Source organism: Ceratotherium simum, chromosome 21, assembly GCF_057802395.1.
Source record: "Ceratotherium simum simum isolate JZ-2026a chromosome 21, ASM5780239v1, whole genome shotgun sequence".
NCBI classification, from domain to species: domain Eukaryota; kingdom Metazoa; phylum Chordata; class Mammalia; order Perissodactyla; family Rhinocerotidae; genus Ceratotherium; species Ceratotherium simum.
In genome coordinates, this window is record NC_141920.1 from 23,373,981 (window position 1) to 23,391,339 (window position 17,359).

The following is a 17,359-nucleotide window of genomic DNA, read 5'->3' on the forward strand; positions in this document are numbered from 1 at the left end:
TATTTTTGCTTTATCTTTATTTCCTTCCTTCTACTTAAATTTGTTCTTTTTCTAGCATTTTAAGGTGGAAGCTTATTTTTTTTTTTAATAATTTTATTTATTTATTTATTTTTCCCCAAGGCCCCAGTAGATAGTTGTATGTCGTAGTTGCACATCCTTCTAGTTGCTGTATGTGGGACGCGGCCTCAGCATGGCCAGAGAAGCGGTGCGTCGGTGCGCACCCGGGATCCGAACCTGGGCCGCCAGCAGTGGAGCGCGTGCACTTAACCGCTAAGCCACGGGACCGGCCCTGGAAGCTTATTTTATACCTTTCTTTTCTTTGAGTGTAAGCATTTGAAGCTACACGTGTACTTTTAAGTACTGATTTAGCTGAGCTCACAAATGTTTGTTTTTATTATTTAGTTAAAAATATTTTCTAATTTTGCTTGTAATTTCTTCTTCAATCCCTGGGTTATTGCCAAGTATCTGGGGATTTTCCAGATTTTTTTTTTTTTTTTTTTTTACTAATTTATAATTTAATTATATTGTGGTCAGAGAACATGCCTGTAATAATTTTGATCCTTTTAAATTTCTGTTTTTATGGACCAGTCTATGGTCTATCTTGAATATTCCATGTGCACTTGACAGAAAATGTGTATTGTTGCTGGGCACAGTGTTCCATGTTAATTAAGTCAAATTGGTTGATTGTATTGTTGAGTCTTCTATATCCATATTGATTTTCTCTCCTATCAAGTACTGAGGAAGGAGTGTTGAAATCTCCAATTATAATTATAGATGTCCATTTCTTCTGTTAATTCTGTCAGTTTTTGCTTATTCCTATATTTTGAATTTCTGTAATTGGAGGCATACAAATTCAGGATTTTAGTGTCTTCTTGATATGTTTCTCTTATCTCTAGTAATACCCTTGATCTTGAATTCTACTTTATCTGATATTAATATAACCACTCTAGCTTTCCTATGGTTAACGTTTGCATGATACATTTCTTTCCACCTTTTTACTTTTAGCCTGTGTTTTAATATTCTGAGTCTGTTGATCATATAGGTGGTTCTTGCTTTTTTAAAAGCTTTTATTATTTTTTTTTTAATATTTATTTACTTATTTTTCCCCCAAAGCCCCAGTAGACGGTTGTATGGCATAGCTGCACATCCTTCTAGTTGCTGTATGTGGGACGCAGCCTCAGTACAGCTGGAGAAGCGGTGCGTCGGTGCGCGCCCAGGATCCGAACTCGGGCCGCCAGCAGCAGAGCGCGCACACTTAACCGCTAAGCCACGGGGCCAGGCCGGTTCTTGCTTTTTTAAATCCAGTGTGAAAATCTCTGCTTTTGAATTGGAGTGTTTAGACCACTTCCTCAAAGTAAACGCTTCCTAAAACTGAGCAGTGCCTGTGGATTGGGAAATTCACTCCTGCCTTTGGTTGGCATTCCACAGGGAAAGGTTGGTGATAGGGTCATTGCCTCTTCTTCCAGGTTCTCTGTGCTATCGTTTTCTCATCTGTAGTAGGGAAATTGTACCTACCTCACAGGGTGGTTATGAGAATTAGATGAGAAAATCCATATAAAGCACACAGTAAGCACTCGATAAATGGAAGCTACAGATAGCTTTAGATAATTAGATGATAGTAATAATACATTATTGCTATTATTTCACTAAGCACCCCTTCCCACTTGGCTTTGATGAAGTGTTGACTTAAGAAATGAATCCCACTTTACAGTTATAAACTGCTCTCATATGTACCCTCATCTGCTGAAAACTGTTGGAGGCCTGTGTATTATAATGATTTTAGTCTTTTTTCTCTATTCATTTTTCAATCGTGCTTTCCTCTTCTAGCCAATTCTCCTTTGTAAAAAAAAAATTAAAATTTTTGTTGAATCCATCAAACTGTACACTTTAAACATGTGCATTTTATTATATGTAAATTATACCTCAAGAGTTTATTTTAAAAACAAAAACAAAACTGGAAAAATTCTGTTACATACATCAGTGTATATATGTATAGGTTAAAGACTAATAATAAAACCAATATCCATGTGCCCATTTACCAGCTAAAGAAATTGCACAACAACAATCCCTTTGAAGCCCCTTGCATACTGTATTAATCATTCAGTTATTTTCTTCATAGCTTTGCCATACACGTATCCCTATGCAATATAGTTTTGGCTGCCTTTGACCTTTATTTAAATAGGACCATGCTGAATGTATGCTTCTGTGACTTGCTGCTTCTGCTCATTATCTTTTTTTTTTTTTTTTTTTTGTGAGAAAGATCAGCCCTGAACTAACATCCATGCCAATCCTCCTCTTTTTGCTGTGGAAGACTGGCCCTGGGCTAACATCTGTGCCCATCTTCCTCCACTTTATATGGGACACCGCCACAGCATGGCCTGACAAGCGGTGCGCGCCCAGGATCCAAACCCGGGCCGCCAGCAGCGGAGCGTGCGCACTTAACCACTACACCACTGGGCCAGCACCCTGCTCATTATCTTTAAGGTTTATCTACACTTATACGTGTAGTGGTTATTTACTTTTACTGCTGTATAGTTTTCCATTCTATAATCCACCATTTTATTGAGTGTATATAGGCTACTTGCAATTTTGCGCTTTTCCAAACAATGCTGCTATGAATAGTCTTATCCATGCATTTCTAAGGTAACATGCTGGGATGGAACTGCTGGGGTGTGAGGTATGTCCATGTTCAACTTGACTAGTTAATGCCAACTGTTTCCAAAGTGGCTTGTACTAATTAATCTTTCCACCAGCAGGGTAAGAAAGCTCCTTTTTCTCCCTGTCCTTGCTGACATCTACTGACACGTTTTCATATTCTAACACTTCTGCCCAGTTGAGTCTTTATAATAACAGCCAACACTTCATGTTCACTTAAACTATGCCAGGCCCTGCACTGAGGGCTCTGTGTGCGCGATCTCATTTCATCCTCTCGAGAGCCCTATTATGAATATGTTGTCGTTTATGATCAAGAAAGCAAGTCTTTGTCCTTCCCCTGCCCACTCCCCTTCTGTCTGGGCCCTGTGGTCATTCTCCGTGGTCACCTCATCTCTTCCTTCTCCCAACCTGGGTGAGGCTGCGTCCCAGCAGGGCCTCAGTCTCACCTTGGACCCTTTCCTCTTCAGGCTTTTACTCCCTGTCAGTCCGCCTCAGCCGCCCTGCATCCTGGGACCGGATCAAACACTACAGGATCCAGCGCCTTGACAACGGCTGGCTGTACATCTCGCCACGCCTTACCTTCCCCTCACTCCAGGCCCTGGTGGACCATTACTCTGGTATGGCCTTTCCCTGCCTCCATGAGAGTAGACTGGGACGTGGGGTCCATGCCTTTAGACACTTTACTTGCTTAAGAACATCCAGACAGGGCCAGCCCGGTGGCGCAGCGGTTAAGTGCGCACGCTCCACTTCGGCGGCCCTGGGTTCACCGGTTCAGATCCCGGGCACTCACCGACACACCGCTTGTCAAGCTATGCTGTGGTGGCGTCCCATATAAAGCAGAGGAAGATGGGCACGGATGTTAGCCCAGGGCCAATCTTCCTTAGCCAAAGGAAAAAAAAAAGAGGATTGGCATCGGATGTTAGCCCAGGGCTATCTTCCTCACAAAAAAATAACAAAGAAAAGAATATCCAGACAGAAGATCTCCCCTATCTTTATGCCAGTCCTTGTGCTAAGAAACAGGTTGGGAGCCCTGTCTTCATCCTATGCCCTCACAGAGCCACAGAGATGTCCCGTGTGAGCGCAGGCCAATACCTCGCCCACTGTGGTTCTGAGTCAAAGTCCCCAGTGGCAGGCATGGTTCTTTCCATGGCAACTAGACCCAGAACTGTTACTGTAGGAATTCACCTGATTCTTAGCATTTTCTGGTGCCTGTCCTGTAATAGGCACTAGAGGATGCAGTCACTAGAGCACAGTGTCAAAGGGGCAGAGAGGAAAGGCCACTCCTGGGAAAACTGATGAGGGGTTTTTCTGGCAAGTTGTTCCATGCAGTGGATACTGACAGTATGAGTAGAGGTTGAGCATTCCTTAGCTTTCTTCTTCCCACAGCACTTTCTTAGCTGGAACACGGGGCTTGAAGAAGTCCATCAACTTACCCAAAATCACACAGTAAATTAAGTCTCCCAAAAGCTAGCTCAGAATGACATTTGACTACATCTCAGCCTCTAGGAGACCAATAGCTTGGGGCTCATGCAGTCACTCTTTTTTGACCATGCCCCCACCTGCCAAGTGTGGAAAGCTGTCAGGGTGAGGGTGGGCGTTGCTGGGGAGGAAAGCAGGGCTGGAGTCAGCCATTGTCAAGGGTCTAGGTCTCTTCCTCAGAGCTGGCGGATGACATCTGCTGCCTCCTTAAGGAGCCCTGTGCCCTGCGGAGGGCTGGCCCACTCCTTGGCAAGGCCATACCCCTACCTGTGACTGTACAGACGACGCCACTCAACTGGAAAGAGCTGGACAGGTGAGGGGACCCCTGGAACATGGAGGTGGAACAAAGAAGAGTTAGAAGGACTTGCCCCTGGGAACCCACAACCCAGAATGGGCTTGTCACCTTCAGGGACACAGGGGGGCCAGTGAGCATTGACTGACTGAGCTCGTAGAGGCCAGCTCAGGCTCAGCAGGTCTGTAGGGAAGACTGGCAGGGAGGAGAAAGTGGGCATGGACATAGGGTATGCCTGTACACCAAGGTGGCCAAGATGGAAAGAAGGTCAGACAAGATGGGGCAGAATAGAGAGCACCAGTCCCGAGTGGAGAAGTCAAGCTGGGGTTTGACCTGACAGGGAACAGGGAGCCACTGTTTTTCAGGAGTGACTTCAAGACATGTTTTGAGAAAAGTGAACTGTGTGGTGAGGGAGGACGAAGCTCCTTGACTCAGCTCTTTTCCCCCCTCCACAGCTCCCTCTTGTTCTCTGAAGCATCTGCCACAGGAGAAGCGTCTCTCCTCAGCGAGGGGCTCCGGGAGGCCCTCAGCTCCTACATCAGCCTGACTGATGACACCTCCTTGGACGATGCAAGGCCCAAAGCAGAGGCCAAAAGAAGAACCAAGGTTGCAGCACCTAGAGCACCAACCAGCTCAGCCTGAGCACCCCAGAGGCAAGGCTGTACACTGGGGAGGCTGGGACAGAGGCACATCCTGGGTGCCACCTGCATCCTCTGCTCCTTCCTCTCAGCCCTAAGTCACTTAACCTCCTCCCAGGGCCATGACCCTGCCTGCAACCTGCATTTCAAGTCCAGACCAGTTGAGAGCAGGGCCAGGGCTCCAAAAACAGACTGAACCTCCTCTGGGGTCTGACGGAGTCAATTCCCAAGTTTGGGATTTCCAGAACCATCTTCCTCCCTTGCCTGTTGAGTCCCATTCTACACCCCCACTGCTAACCAGCCTCACCCACATGATAGAAACCACCACTAGCATCAGGAGAAAAACATCATTTAAAGAAAATTTACAAGTCTCACTCAGACTACCACCATACTTCAGAAGGTAGGACTGTGGCCTAGAAGGGACAGGAAAGCAGAGGGGATGGACGGCTTACCATAGCAGCAGAACCTGGGCTCTCCAGCCTCCACCTGACTCCCAGAGCAAAGAGAAGGACCTCTGACAGTCCAGGTCCTCAAATGTCCACATCAAGCCCCTTCTCTGCACAGTCCTAGCTCTCAGATCTCTATTTCATTTTGTGGCTTATCATTTGAACCTGGCCAAGCTTTCCTAAGTACAATGGCCTTGCCTCTTGTGGCGAAATGCAAAATGACACCTTCTGAGCCCAGCACATTGCAGTGAGGTTAATCACAGTTCTCATTGCTGGGCAGGGGCATCAGGGCATGAGAAGGTGGTGAGCCCTCTCTCCACAAAGCCAAGGCCACAGCCTAAACCAACTCTAGCCTTTGATTTCCCTGCTGCCCATAAAGGGAAAGAGGCCTGGCTGAAGCTACTGAAGGAAGCAGGGAGAGGAAGAGGGAAAAGGGATGGGAGGGCACCATCTCTACTGGGTCCTGAGGCTAGAGGTGAGGTGGGAAAGGCTTTATCAGGTATCATCAACAGGTTGTCAATTAAAGATTTGATTTATTCAAGTATCTGAAAACATTCTACAATGGAAACTGTTATTAGATGCTGCTTGTACTGTGTTATGGATCACACATATACTGCCATACTGTTTTCAGAAGACTTGAAATGCCACTGATAGTTTAAAAACTGTACACCTGATGCAGAAGTGAGGAAGACAATTTAACGTTTCATCCGGATCCAGAGGTGCATCAAATTAAACGAGAGCTCCAATCGGCAAACAGGTGTTTCGTGATGGTATCCAAGAAGAAATAGATGGTGATGGAAAATTCAGAGATGTTTCATCAAAAGGTGATGGTTCTTTAAAAAGTTTCAGGTCACAACTCTTGCAGAAAACACTGACGCCCAACACACTGATTCTCAGTCCAGGAAATATGGGTCTTCCAGGTTCCACGTGGCTGCCCCTACAATCACGTTTCTGTGCTGTAACTAAGAGGGTCCTTTGGACAGGACAGGGAGCAGGTGGGAGCTGTACACCATCAGTCATAGTGGATGGCAGTGTAAAAGATGATCCAGATGACCTAGAGAGGAGACAAGCAATGTTCATAGGTCACCTGGGTCAACGCAGGCCCCTATTCCACAAAACAAAAATGTCAGATAAGAATCGGTGCACAGTGGGCTTCCCAGGGGCTAGCCAATGCATAATTTGCTTGGGGGCCTAAATAATTTCACTGAAATCAAGCTGTCTCTAACAGAGCCCAGGACCACCCACCTGTGCTCCCCAAGGGACCTCCAGCAAGCCATTCCCCCAACTAAACAACAACCCAAAGCACCAGAGAATCGAGCTACAGATGTGAACAAACACACGTAAAGCGGACTGTACTGCTAGGCAGTGTTATCATTAGCAACCCATGTGAACACAAAACCACCACCATACCCTGTCAGTTCCACAGCTAATAGAGCAGAGGTTCTCAAAACTGGCTGTCCACTGCAATCTCCTGGGACCTTTAAAAATATATATAGATGCCCAGGCACCACCTCTCAAAGATTCTGATTTTATTGGTTTGGGCTAGGGGCTATAATTAAAGAAAACCAAACTTCTGAAATATAATTCATATTCCATAAAGCTCACCCTTTTAAAGTATATAATTAATTCAGAGGTTTTTAGTATATTCACAGAACTGTGCAAACATCACCACTAACTGATTCTGGAACATTTTCATCACCCTCAAAAATCTGTTCCCATTATCATTTTTTTCCCATTTCCCCACCCCTCCCAGCCACTGGCAACCACTAATCTATTTTTTGTCTGCATGAATTTGCCCATTCTGGACACTTCACATAAATGGAATCATATAATATGTGATCTTTTGTGTCTGGATTCTTTCACTTAGCATGTTTTCAAGGTTCATCCATGTTGTAGCACATATCAGTACTACTTCATTCCTTTTGATGGCCAAATAATATTCTACTGCATGGATATACAAAATTTTATTTATGCATTCACCAGGTGATGGCTGTTTGCACTTTTTGGCTATATTATGAATAATACTATGAATATATTTTTAAATGTTTCCCAGTTGTTTCTAATATGCAGCCAGAGTTGAGAATCAGACGTAGAAACTGAAGATGGGCCCTGGATCTGCACACCACAGGGAGACTGTAACATGTATCACACCACATCTTTTGGGACAACATGACTCAAAAGGACATGCCCTCCAGCCTTAGGAGCCTTTTGAAAAATGGTCCCCCAATCACACAGTGTAACTCAATCACTAGGCTCCCCTTGAGTGACACCTCATGAAATGATAGTACTTGCTGTAAAACTATCAGCTACACATACCATGAACAAGGCAAAAGATGTCATAAACCCTTCTTTCGTGAGCTCCCACGTGCCACCATACTCTTCCTCATCTATCTGTAGGTAGTTGCTGAAGTAGAGGTACAGGACTCCCGCATTGATCAGGCAGAATCTGGAGTGAGGAAGGACAAGCACCAAACACAAACCGTAAGCCTAGAAGACTCAGAACGCCCACCACCACAGTCCACTTCTGTCATGACACTCACTGTTGCACAGTTAACTGTATTATGGGGGCAAGTGAAGTAATATGTGAAACTGCCTGGGCCCTCAAAGGAGCTGCCCACTTGGCTGAGCTAGAGACTTAAAGAAGGAACTCTTTAGTTGCCCAGCAAAAACAACAAAAATAAATAAAAAAGGACCAGTACTGGGGCTGGCCTGGTGGTATAGTGGTTAAGTTTGCACGCTCTGCTTCAGTGGTCCAGGGTTGGCAGGTTCAGATTCCAGGTGTGGACCTACGCACTGCTCATCAAGCCATGCTGTGGTGGTGTCCCATATACAAAATAGAGGAGGACTGGCACAGATGTTAGCTCAGGGACAATCTTCCTCAAGCAAAAAGAGGAGGATTGGCAACAGATGTTAGCTCAGCGCTGATCTTCCTCACCAAAAAAAAGGACCAGTACCAACATGGGCCTCCAGGTAGCGCCAGCTGGGATGGGGGGTGGCCATGGGACAAACACAGGTTAAGCTGCTGCTTCATGGCCTAGCTGAACAAGCAAGGGCATACTAAAACAGCCCCTGCGTGATTCTCAACGGGAGACAATTTCTGGATGTCCACCACCTGCTACTGCACTAGATGCAGAGGTGACTAAGACAATTCCTGCCCTCAGCTCACCATCTATAGTCATATGTCACTTAACGAAGGGGATACCTTCTGAGAAATGCCCTGTTGGGGGTTTTCATCATTGTGCAAACATCACAGCATGTATTTACACAAACCTAGATGGTATAGCCTACAAGACACTCAGGCTGTATGGTACTAATCTTATGGGAGCACCATCGTACATGTGGTCCGTTGTTATGTGGCGCATGACTCTATTAGGGGACTAAAAACAGCAGTGAAAGTGGAATTGAAACCAGAGGTTTGTGAACACCTCCAGGAAGGTCTTTGACCCCCATCATGTATTATTTAACGGATGCAGGAATTAGAATGTAGTGAGCAGTAACATATCACCCTGCTCTACTGATCTCTTAGTACCGTCATCATGTAAAAATAATGCTCATAAAGTGATCGAGACTTTCTTTATGGTCTTTCCAGTTACAGCACCCAATCTAATGGGGGACTGTATGTCTTAGGCCACGTTTCTTCTGAAGGCTAAGGTGGAAAAATGCAGAAGAGAACTGTTTCCTCCTAATGGACGAAGTGTGGGCTGGTATAGGGCAGGGCAGGATGATGATGCTGAGGAGTGCAAATCAGTATATAAGGGGTGGGGGGTAGATCCTGAGGCTGTCTCAGCAAGAGGGGATGAGGCAGAGTGTGCACATTTCAGGAATTCCAGCTTGTAAGTAGTGAGGGGCTTTCTCATGAGTGGAAGGAACAGGAACTGGGAGACTGGTTTAGATCTACACCATGTTTCAGGACATGAGTGCTAATAAAATTTGAGGGCAGGGACTGGGCAAATGGCAGAATGGGGAGGCAAGAGGTCCCAAAGGCTTCAAGCCTAAGGGCCTGGGAGTACAATGGTTCCAGTAACAGAAGCAGGCAGTCAGGAAGAACAGAAGGTTTTTCTTGGATTTCACACAAAACACAGTCCTTGGCTTGGCCATGTTGTGGCCACATCCTTATCTTCTGCCAGAAATCTTGGGACCCAGCCAATCTGGCCACCTCACTGATAGGAGTTGATTTTGGCCAGGCTGAGTTAGTGGCTCTAGAGAGAGACTACTAATGGGCCTTAGAAATGTCACTCTGGGGCTCAGCTGCAGAATGACTGGAGATTCACCGAGAGCCTCCAACCGTAAAAGTGGTTGCTTAGTGAGATGAGATAGGGAAAAATAAGGGCAAGATGAGATAAGGGATGACAGGAAGAGAAAAGGGCTGACATAGGCCCTGCCTTCCAGGGGTTACACATTAAGCAGAAAGTGAAGTCACAGAAACAAAGGCATTTAAATGTTTGGTGGTCAAAGGGGAGGGGTCAGGAAAGGACTGGAAGGGCTCAAACTGAAGCTTTAAGGATGGGCATAATTTCTATATTATAAACAAAGAAATGAACATGCTGGATTGGGGGTTAGAAAAGAACATTAAAAAGACTAACTCTCAAATGGTTTTTGTGTGTGTGTGTGTGTGTGTGTGTGAGAGGAAGATCAGCCCTGAGCTAACATCTGCCAACCCTCCTCTTTTTGCTGAGGAAGTCTGGCCCTGGGCTAACATCTGTGCCCATCTTCCTCCACTTTATATGGGACGCCGCCACAGCATGGCTTGCTAAGCAGTGCGTTGGTGCGCGCCCAGGATCCGAACCGGCGAACCCCGGGCCGCCACAGCGGAGCCCATGCACTTAACCGCTTGCGCCACCGGGCCGGCCCCTCAAATGGGTTTTTAAAAATTCTATCCTAGGGGCTGGCCCCGTGGCGTGGTGGTTAAGTTGCTGGCGGCCTGGGTTCGGATCCCGTGCGTGCACTGACATGCCGCTTGTCAGGCCATGCTGTAGCGGCGTCCCACATCAAGTGGAGGAAGATGGGCATGGATGTTGGCTCAGGGCCAGTCTTCCTCAGCAAAAAGAGGAGGATTGACATGAATGTTAGCTCAGGGCTGATCTTCCTCACACACACAAAAAATAATAATAAATAAACAATACTCTTTATTTAAAAAGAATAAAGTATTATTAAAAAGATAAATAAATAAAAATAAAAATTCTATCCTAAAAACTCCAGTCAGAATTTTAACAAAATAATGAATCTCTAACAAATAACTCTGACTTCAGGGCTGGAAGGCTGCCCAACAACAGTGATCTACGGCCCTGCTTACAAGGGTCAATGGGAATTCGTTTCAGTTAAAAAAAAATTTTAACAAGCCTTCACTGAGCATGTATTAATCATGTGCCAAGCTCTATGAGAGAGAGGCAGGAAGGATGGACAGTGCCCCTCTCCAATAATGCAAAACCTCAGCAGACAGAGCAGAACCATCACGCAGTTCTCAGGCAAATTATAAATAATAAGACCGGAGGAAATGGTTTTACCTTAATAGGCCCCAACTGGTGGCCACACCAGAAATGAAGAGCAGCCAAGTTGGGGTCGAGACAGAGGGCAGTTAAGGCAGGAAGTGGGGAAGAGGAGGGTCACCAGAACTGAGCACCAGAGCAGTCCTGCCTTAAGCCCAGGCAACTGGGTCAGACAGATGGAGAAGAGGAGATACATGTGAAAAAAAAAAAAAATCAATGTCCTTGGGCCCTTTCCAAGAGCAGAGGAAAAGGTGCCAATCAAATGAGGGAATGGATTTGTTTGGAGTGACAGAAACTGGCTGGGGCAGGACAGTGTGGGACTGAACCCCAGAAAACAGGCAGTCCTGAGAAAGTGGCGCTATGCACTATGGGTGAGCCACTCCAAGGTGAATTCACTCCCAAACATCTCATTTCCTGTTTTCTCAAACAGCCATATTTTACCACTCTTCGTAAAGCTAATCATATAATGATTGCAGTAAACCATTTATGGAGTGCCTATGATGTACTAAGCACTACATTTATGCAGATTTACTTGCATTATCTCATTTAATTCATACATCAATCTTATGAGGAAGGCATTTTGATTGCCCCCATCTTTTTTTTTTGTTTTTTTTTTTGTTTTTTTTTTTTTTTAAAGATTTTATTTATTTTATTTTTTCCCCCCAAAGCCCCAGTGGATAGTTGTATGTCGTAGCTGCACATCCTTCTAGTTGCTGTATGCGGGACTCGGCCTCAGGATGAACGGAGAAGTGGTGCCTCGATGCATACCCGGGATCCGAACCCGGGCCACGAGCATCGCAGCGCACGCACTTAACCACCAAGCCACAGGGCCGGCCCTGATTGCCCCCATCTTGATGAGGAAACTGAGTCTCAGAGAGTTGAGCCAAAATTATGTAGCTTGAAAATGGCAGAGCTGAAACTTGAATCCAGAGCTTTCTATAAAGTTTCTTTAAAAAAACCAAGTTCTGTTTGGGCAGCTTAACTCATCTGCCACAGTGGGAAGGATACTAGATTAGCTCTCCAGTCTTTGCCGTATTATTCCCAGATTGGATGACTTCAGAGAAATCCCTTAGGAATCCTACGAGACGAGATAGGTGCAGCTCTAAACTAGTGTTATCCTCTCCTAGACAAGTGGCCTTGGGAAGATGAGAAACGCCCTCTTGCCTTTAGACTGCCTTACCCTTTTCTCTGGCATTTTCCTCTTGTCTGCATTTTCTCATAGAAAGCTCACATGGGGTGATCAACATTCTAAAAATGTAGCTATATACCACCTCCAACCTGGGAAGACCTCTTCCCAGACCTCTTCTGGGTCAGGTTCCCAGACCTGAACCCCAGGTGCTGTGTCTCATCACCCTCAATCAGTCTTCATCAAGTGTCCACTCTTCAAAGTCAGGCAGTGCATCAACTCTTCTTGGTTTCCTTGTACAAATGCTTTGCTCAGTACCACAAATGAAAAACCTTTTTAGCTAGGAGCGGTACATCCCTTTTGGGTTATCTTCCGAGAAAACAGGCAACTCAAATGAGTTTGATATCTATTTCTCCCTTTCCACCCTTGGGTAAGGAAATAATAAGAGATGTGATCAATGTGCTTTTCCATGGGTAAGGATGACAGTTTATATTCTGTGTGGGAAAAGAGAAAAGGTCACAGGCCTGCCTGTCTAGTTCCACAACTTGCCCCCAATTCCTGTCTGAAGACAACTCCCAAACATCCTTTTAATTCAGTCTGGTGGGTATGTGGACTCACTTTCAATGGCTTGTTAACCTGAGCGATAACCAGGGGCTGGTGTCAACCGTGCTGCCACTGGCCACAGGAGCACAGTAAAAAATGGAGGGCCCAATGTCCTACTTTTTCACTGCCTTTAAAACGTAGGGAGTTGAGGGCCACCCCCATGGCTTAGCGGTTAAGTGCAGGCGCTCCGCTGCTGGCGGCCCGGTTCGGATCCCGGGCGCACACCGACGCACTGCTTCTCCGGCCTTGCTGAGGCCACGTCCCACATATAGCAACTAGAGGGGTGTGCAACTATGACATACAACTATCTACTGGGGCTTTGGGGGGGAAAAAAAGAGGAGGATTGGCAATAGATGTTAGCTCAGAGCTAGTCTTCCTCAGCAAAAAGAGGAGGATTAGCATGGATGTTAGCTCAGGCCTGATCTTCCTCACAAAAAAAAAAACATAAACAAAAAACGTAGGGAGTTGAAACAACTTCTGCTGAAGCCAAGATTCAGCACCTCCAGCATAATGCCAGGCACAAGGGAGTAGTCATCAAGTACAGAAGCTCCTCCACTTTCCAAATTTCCCTAGGTACAAACAAAGGTCATGCCAGAACTAGAGTGCCTGCCACCAACAGGCAATGTGGTAGCCTCCTGCATGAGGTCAGTTTGGACCCACGAATGAATGGACTGGCTCAGCCTTCGGGAAGGTAACATGCCTGACCTAAGATGCTCCTGGGCTTGTTGAACTGAGGAGTGCTGCCATGGGGCCACTTTTTCCTTTAGTCATTACACACGCACGCGCGCACACACACACACATTAAAAAAAAAAAAATCCTCCAAAGTAGCAATGGCCTTCTGTAGAAGGAAAACAAAATCTCGATTTGAAAAGAAATGATACCATGAAAATGCAAACTACCTAAGACTTACCCTGCTATTCCCAAGAAACCTCGTAATGGTAACACTCCCCAAATGACACCTAGGACCACAGCGATGATCTGTCGGAACCAGTAGATCACATCTAAAAATTCATCCTGTAGAAAAAGAAAGAATGCATGCATTATCTGGAGTGGGTGCCATAGGAGAGCCTTTTGTAATAAGTGAGGAACAGAGAAACTTTCTGCTAAACACTTCTTCCAGGGAATTATCCCCCCAAAAGCAATGGTATGTGGTTCTCACATCTCCAACTCTTCTTATACTAAAATGTGGTAAAAAGCAATATATTTAGTTATTTTAAGTGATAACTTCCAGGGCCTGTGCTCTAAATCAAAATTTTAGAAAAATCATTTACCTTTTTTAGAAGCTGCAAAAATGAAATGGCTTGTGACGAAATGGCTGTGACAGTAATTGTGCTACTGGCCAAGGATAACTCTTATGTGATCTGGGGAGACCTAAACAGACTATCCAGAGACAGAAGGGCTGACTGTTATCTTACTCAGCACCGTCTTCCTGCACACTGAATTTTGAGTAAGTGACAAAGGAGAGAAAGAATTAGATACAAAAGTGCTAGAGACAGGTGCCAGCTTATCTAAATTTCACACAAGCACATGAAGACTCAAGTTTCTGACCTGCCCTAGATTGCAGAAACCAGTCCTTACAGTAAAAGGAAAGAAATGACACAGCAGATCAGAAAGGTTTTACAAGAGCTGGGCAGGGCTGGGGGCAGGACAAGGGCACTCTCAGGAAGCACCTCCCATTCCCCCCTTACTGGAACTCCGGGAAGGAAAACCCACTTCATCAGTCCCGAAAAACAAAGGAAAGATTGCAAAAATAACATTCTTTTCAGGCCAACCAGAATCAAGCTGTATGTGATGGTTCCTCCAGACCACGGAGCAGAGTTGGGGAGTGCCCACACTCAGATCTTCTGAATGCGCGTGACCAGTAAGGAAATCCTGAAGCCCCAACCATTCCTCACACATATTTGGTGGTTTCTTCCTCTCTCTCTGTCTCTCTCTTTCTCTCTCTCTCTCTCTGTCTCTCTCTCTCTGTCTCTTTCTCTCTCTCTCACACACACACTCACCCCTGCAAGTGGTCTCAGTCTCCCCTCTCCTACAGGGAGCAAAAGGCGGAGGGCAAATCGAACTCAGCTCGCCTGTCGGGCACACGCCCTGCCCGCGGGTGACAACTCCTCCGCCCCCTCCTCGCTGCTCCCCGCGTGACCCAGGCGTCTTCCCCAACTCCGCGGTGAGCCCCCAGCCCGGGAGCCGGGCCCGCCAAGTTGGTCCTACACCCTTGGGCCACCAGCCCCACTACGCCGAACACTCGGCCGCGCCCGGACGGCGGCAGGAGCAGGCTGGAGCCTGTCCATCCGTCCCCGAGTCCGAGCTGGCTCCTCGAACCTGCGCCCTCGCCAGTCCAACCGCACCTTGTCCTCCCAGGCCGCGTCGCTCCGCAGCACCTTGCTCCAGACAGAGACTTTGAGGGCCCCGTTGGCCAGCTGCGGCTGAGGCGGCTCCTCCTTCCGCCGCCCGCCGCTCATCCTCCCGTCGCGCCGCCCGGGCCGGGCCTGGGGCGCGCGGGCCGAGCCAAAGGCAGTCGGGGTCTGAAGTCGCGGGTCACGGCGCGCAGGGCGGCGGCAGCGACAAGCTCAGCGGTCGGGCTCAGTGGCGGGCTGCAGCTACCCCCAGTCGGCCAAGCCACCCAGCTCTGTTTGCTTGGCCGAGACCAGGCGCCCCGGAGGGAGGAGCAACGCAGCGCCGCGCGCCCCCCGCTGACGTGCCCACGTAGCCAATCGGCGGCCGCGCAGCAGTCCGAGTGAAAGAGCAGCCGTCGCCTCGGCGCAGGCGCTCCACGCGTGACGGAAGTGACGGCAACTTCCTCCAGGCGCGTGGTAGGGTGAGAGGAAAGGGACAATCTTGGTGAGGACGGTGATACCAGCGGGAGGAGGCGCTGTGGAGACTGAAGACCGGTGTCTGAAGCGAAAGCGTAGGTTGGATGTGAGCGTCGCCCAGTCCGCGGCAGCTCGTTCCCTCGAGCTGCGGGGCAGAAGGCTGACCTTCGTTTTTTGAGGCGTCCTTTTGAGCCCAAACTTTGCTTCCCGGGGGCCCTGACTGGGCCTCAGGGGTTAACCCTTGCTCTTTTTCTCCCCTAACCCTGCAAATTTCCGTAGGACCTTGTTCAGGGTATTAATTCTTTCTCTCTGATACCTTAGTGTCTCGCCATGCCCAGCACTTCCGTTTGGCCAGTGTGAGCCCTGAGACCTAAAGAGGGGAAATGATTGTCTAAGGCTATATAGCAAGTTGGAACCAGCTGAGGACTCCTTAGAGGGGAAAACGTGGAGAGAGTACTTTATTAGGTATCAGAATATCCGAGTATTCATGGATTGTGCTAGGTCAGTGATTCAGAGTGTGTTGCTAGACCAGCAGCCGCCGCATCATCTGGGAACTTGAGTAGAGATGCAAATTTTCGGATCCTATCCCAGACCTACTGAATCAGAAATTCTGGGGGTGCGGTCCATAATCAGCGTTTTAATAAGCTCTCCCGGTGGTGCCATGCTCAGTAAGTTGAGACCAAGGCACATGACTTCTCTGGGTTTATAGAGGCAAAGTAACTTCCTCAGAATCACTCAACTAGTACTTGAATCTGTCTGACTCCAGAATCGGTACTGTTAACCTTAAGCTTTAAGTCTTAAAGAATATCAGTAAGGTCAGAACATCCTTTGCATACCTGTCAACATTCACCTGTAGTTCTCCACCTTGGGTGAGCAACAGAATCTCCTAGGGAGCTGTTTCAGAGTACCAGAGCTGGTGTTTTCCACCACAACTCAATCCCAAGATCCTGTTTCAGCAGGTTGAGTGGGGCTGGACTCCAAAGGTGATATACACTGCAACAGACATTCCCCTGTCTGGATCTGGTGGGAGGGCCATATACCTGAAGTGGGTGCACACTTTCAGTCCTAACTTTCACATGGATCTTGTTCTTTTCTTTTGGTGAGGAAGACTGGCCCTGAGCTAGCCTTGAGCTAACATCTGTTGCTAATCTCCCTGTACTTTGTTTGTTTGTCTATTTATTTATTTATTTAGTGATGAGATCAGCCCTGAGCTAACGTCCATGCCAGTCCTGCTGAGGAAGACTGGCCCTGGGCTAACATCCATGCCCATCTTCCTCCACTTTATGTGGGACGCCGCCACAGCATGGCGTGACAAGCGGTGCCTCAGTGCACGCCCAGGATCCGAACTCAGGCTGCCAGCAGTGGAGCGCACGCACTTAACTGCTGTGCCACGGGGCTGGCATACTTTATTTTTTATTTATTTTTATTTTTTTGGGTGAGGAAGATTGACCCTGAGCCAACATATGTTGCCAATCTTCCTCTTTTTGCTTGAGGAAGGTTGTCACTGAGCTAACATCTGTGCCAGTCTTCCTCTATTTTACATGTGGGACGCTGCCACAGCATGGCTTGATGAGTGGTGCCTAGGTTCAGCCCAGGATCCAGGCCCACAAGCAGGGGGGCCTGAGAAGTGGAGCGGGCAAACTTAACCACTACGACACTGGGCCAGCCCCCAGGATCTTGTTGTTTTCAGCCCTGCCTCTTTTTTTTTTTCCTGTCAGGAAGATCAGCCCTGAGCTAACATCCTTGCTAATCCTCCTCTTTTATGCTGAGGAAGACCGGCTCTGAGCTAACATCTATTGCCAATCCTCCTCCTTCCCCCCCGC

At 47.3% G+C, this 17,359-nt stretch overlaps 2 protein-coding genes across 2 annotated transcripts in view; one reads left to right on the forward strand and one right to left on the reverse strand.

Annotated features, from left to right (window-relative positions):
* Nucleotides 1-5,927, forward strand: part of SLA2 (Src like adaptor 2) — a 32,609-nt gene extending 26,682 nt beyond the window's left edge. The window contains 4 exon segments of the mRNA XM_004430435.3: nucleotides 3,123-3,272; nucleotides 4,315-4,447; nucleotides 4,882-4,994; nucleotides 4,997-5,927. Coding sequence (XP_004430492.1) covers nucleotides 3,123-3,272; nucleotides 4,315-4,447; nucleotides 4,882-4,994; nucleotides 4,997-5,046 — 446 coding nt within the window. The 3' untranslated portion in view covers nucleotides 5,047-5,927.
* Nucleotides 5,928-6,023: 96 nt separating this feature from the next.
* Nucleotides 6,024-15,381, reverse strand: RAB5IF (RAB5 interacting factor). Its single transcript, XM_004430439.3, has 4 exons — nucleotides 15,072-15,381; nucleotides 13,637-13,740; nucleotides 7,827-7,956; nucleotides 6,024-6,564 (listed from the first exon to the last, which is right to left on the reverse strand). Exons 1-4 carry the CDS (start codon nucleotides 15,183-15,185, stop codon nucleotides 6,523-6,525), a joined length of 390 nt encoding a protein of 129 aa, XP_004430496.1. The 5' UTR covers nucleotides 15,186-15,381; the 3' UTR covers nucleotides 6,024-6,522.
* Between the last annotated feature and the right edge of the window lie 1,978 nt (nucleotides 15,382-17,359).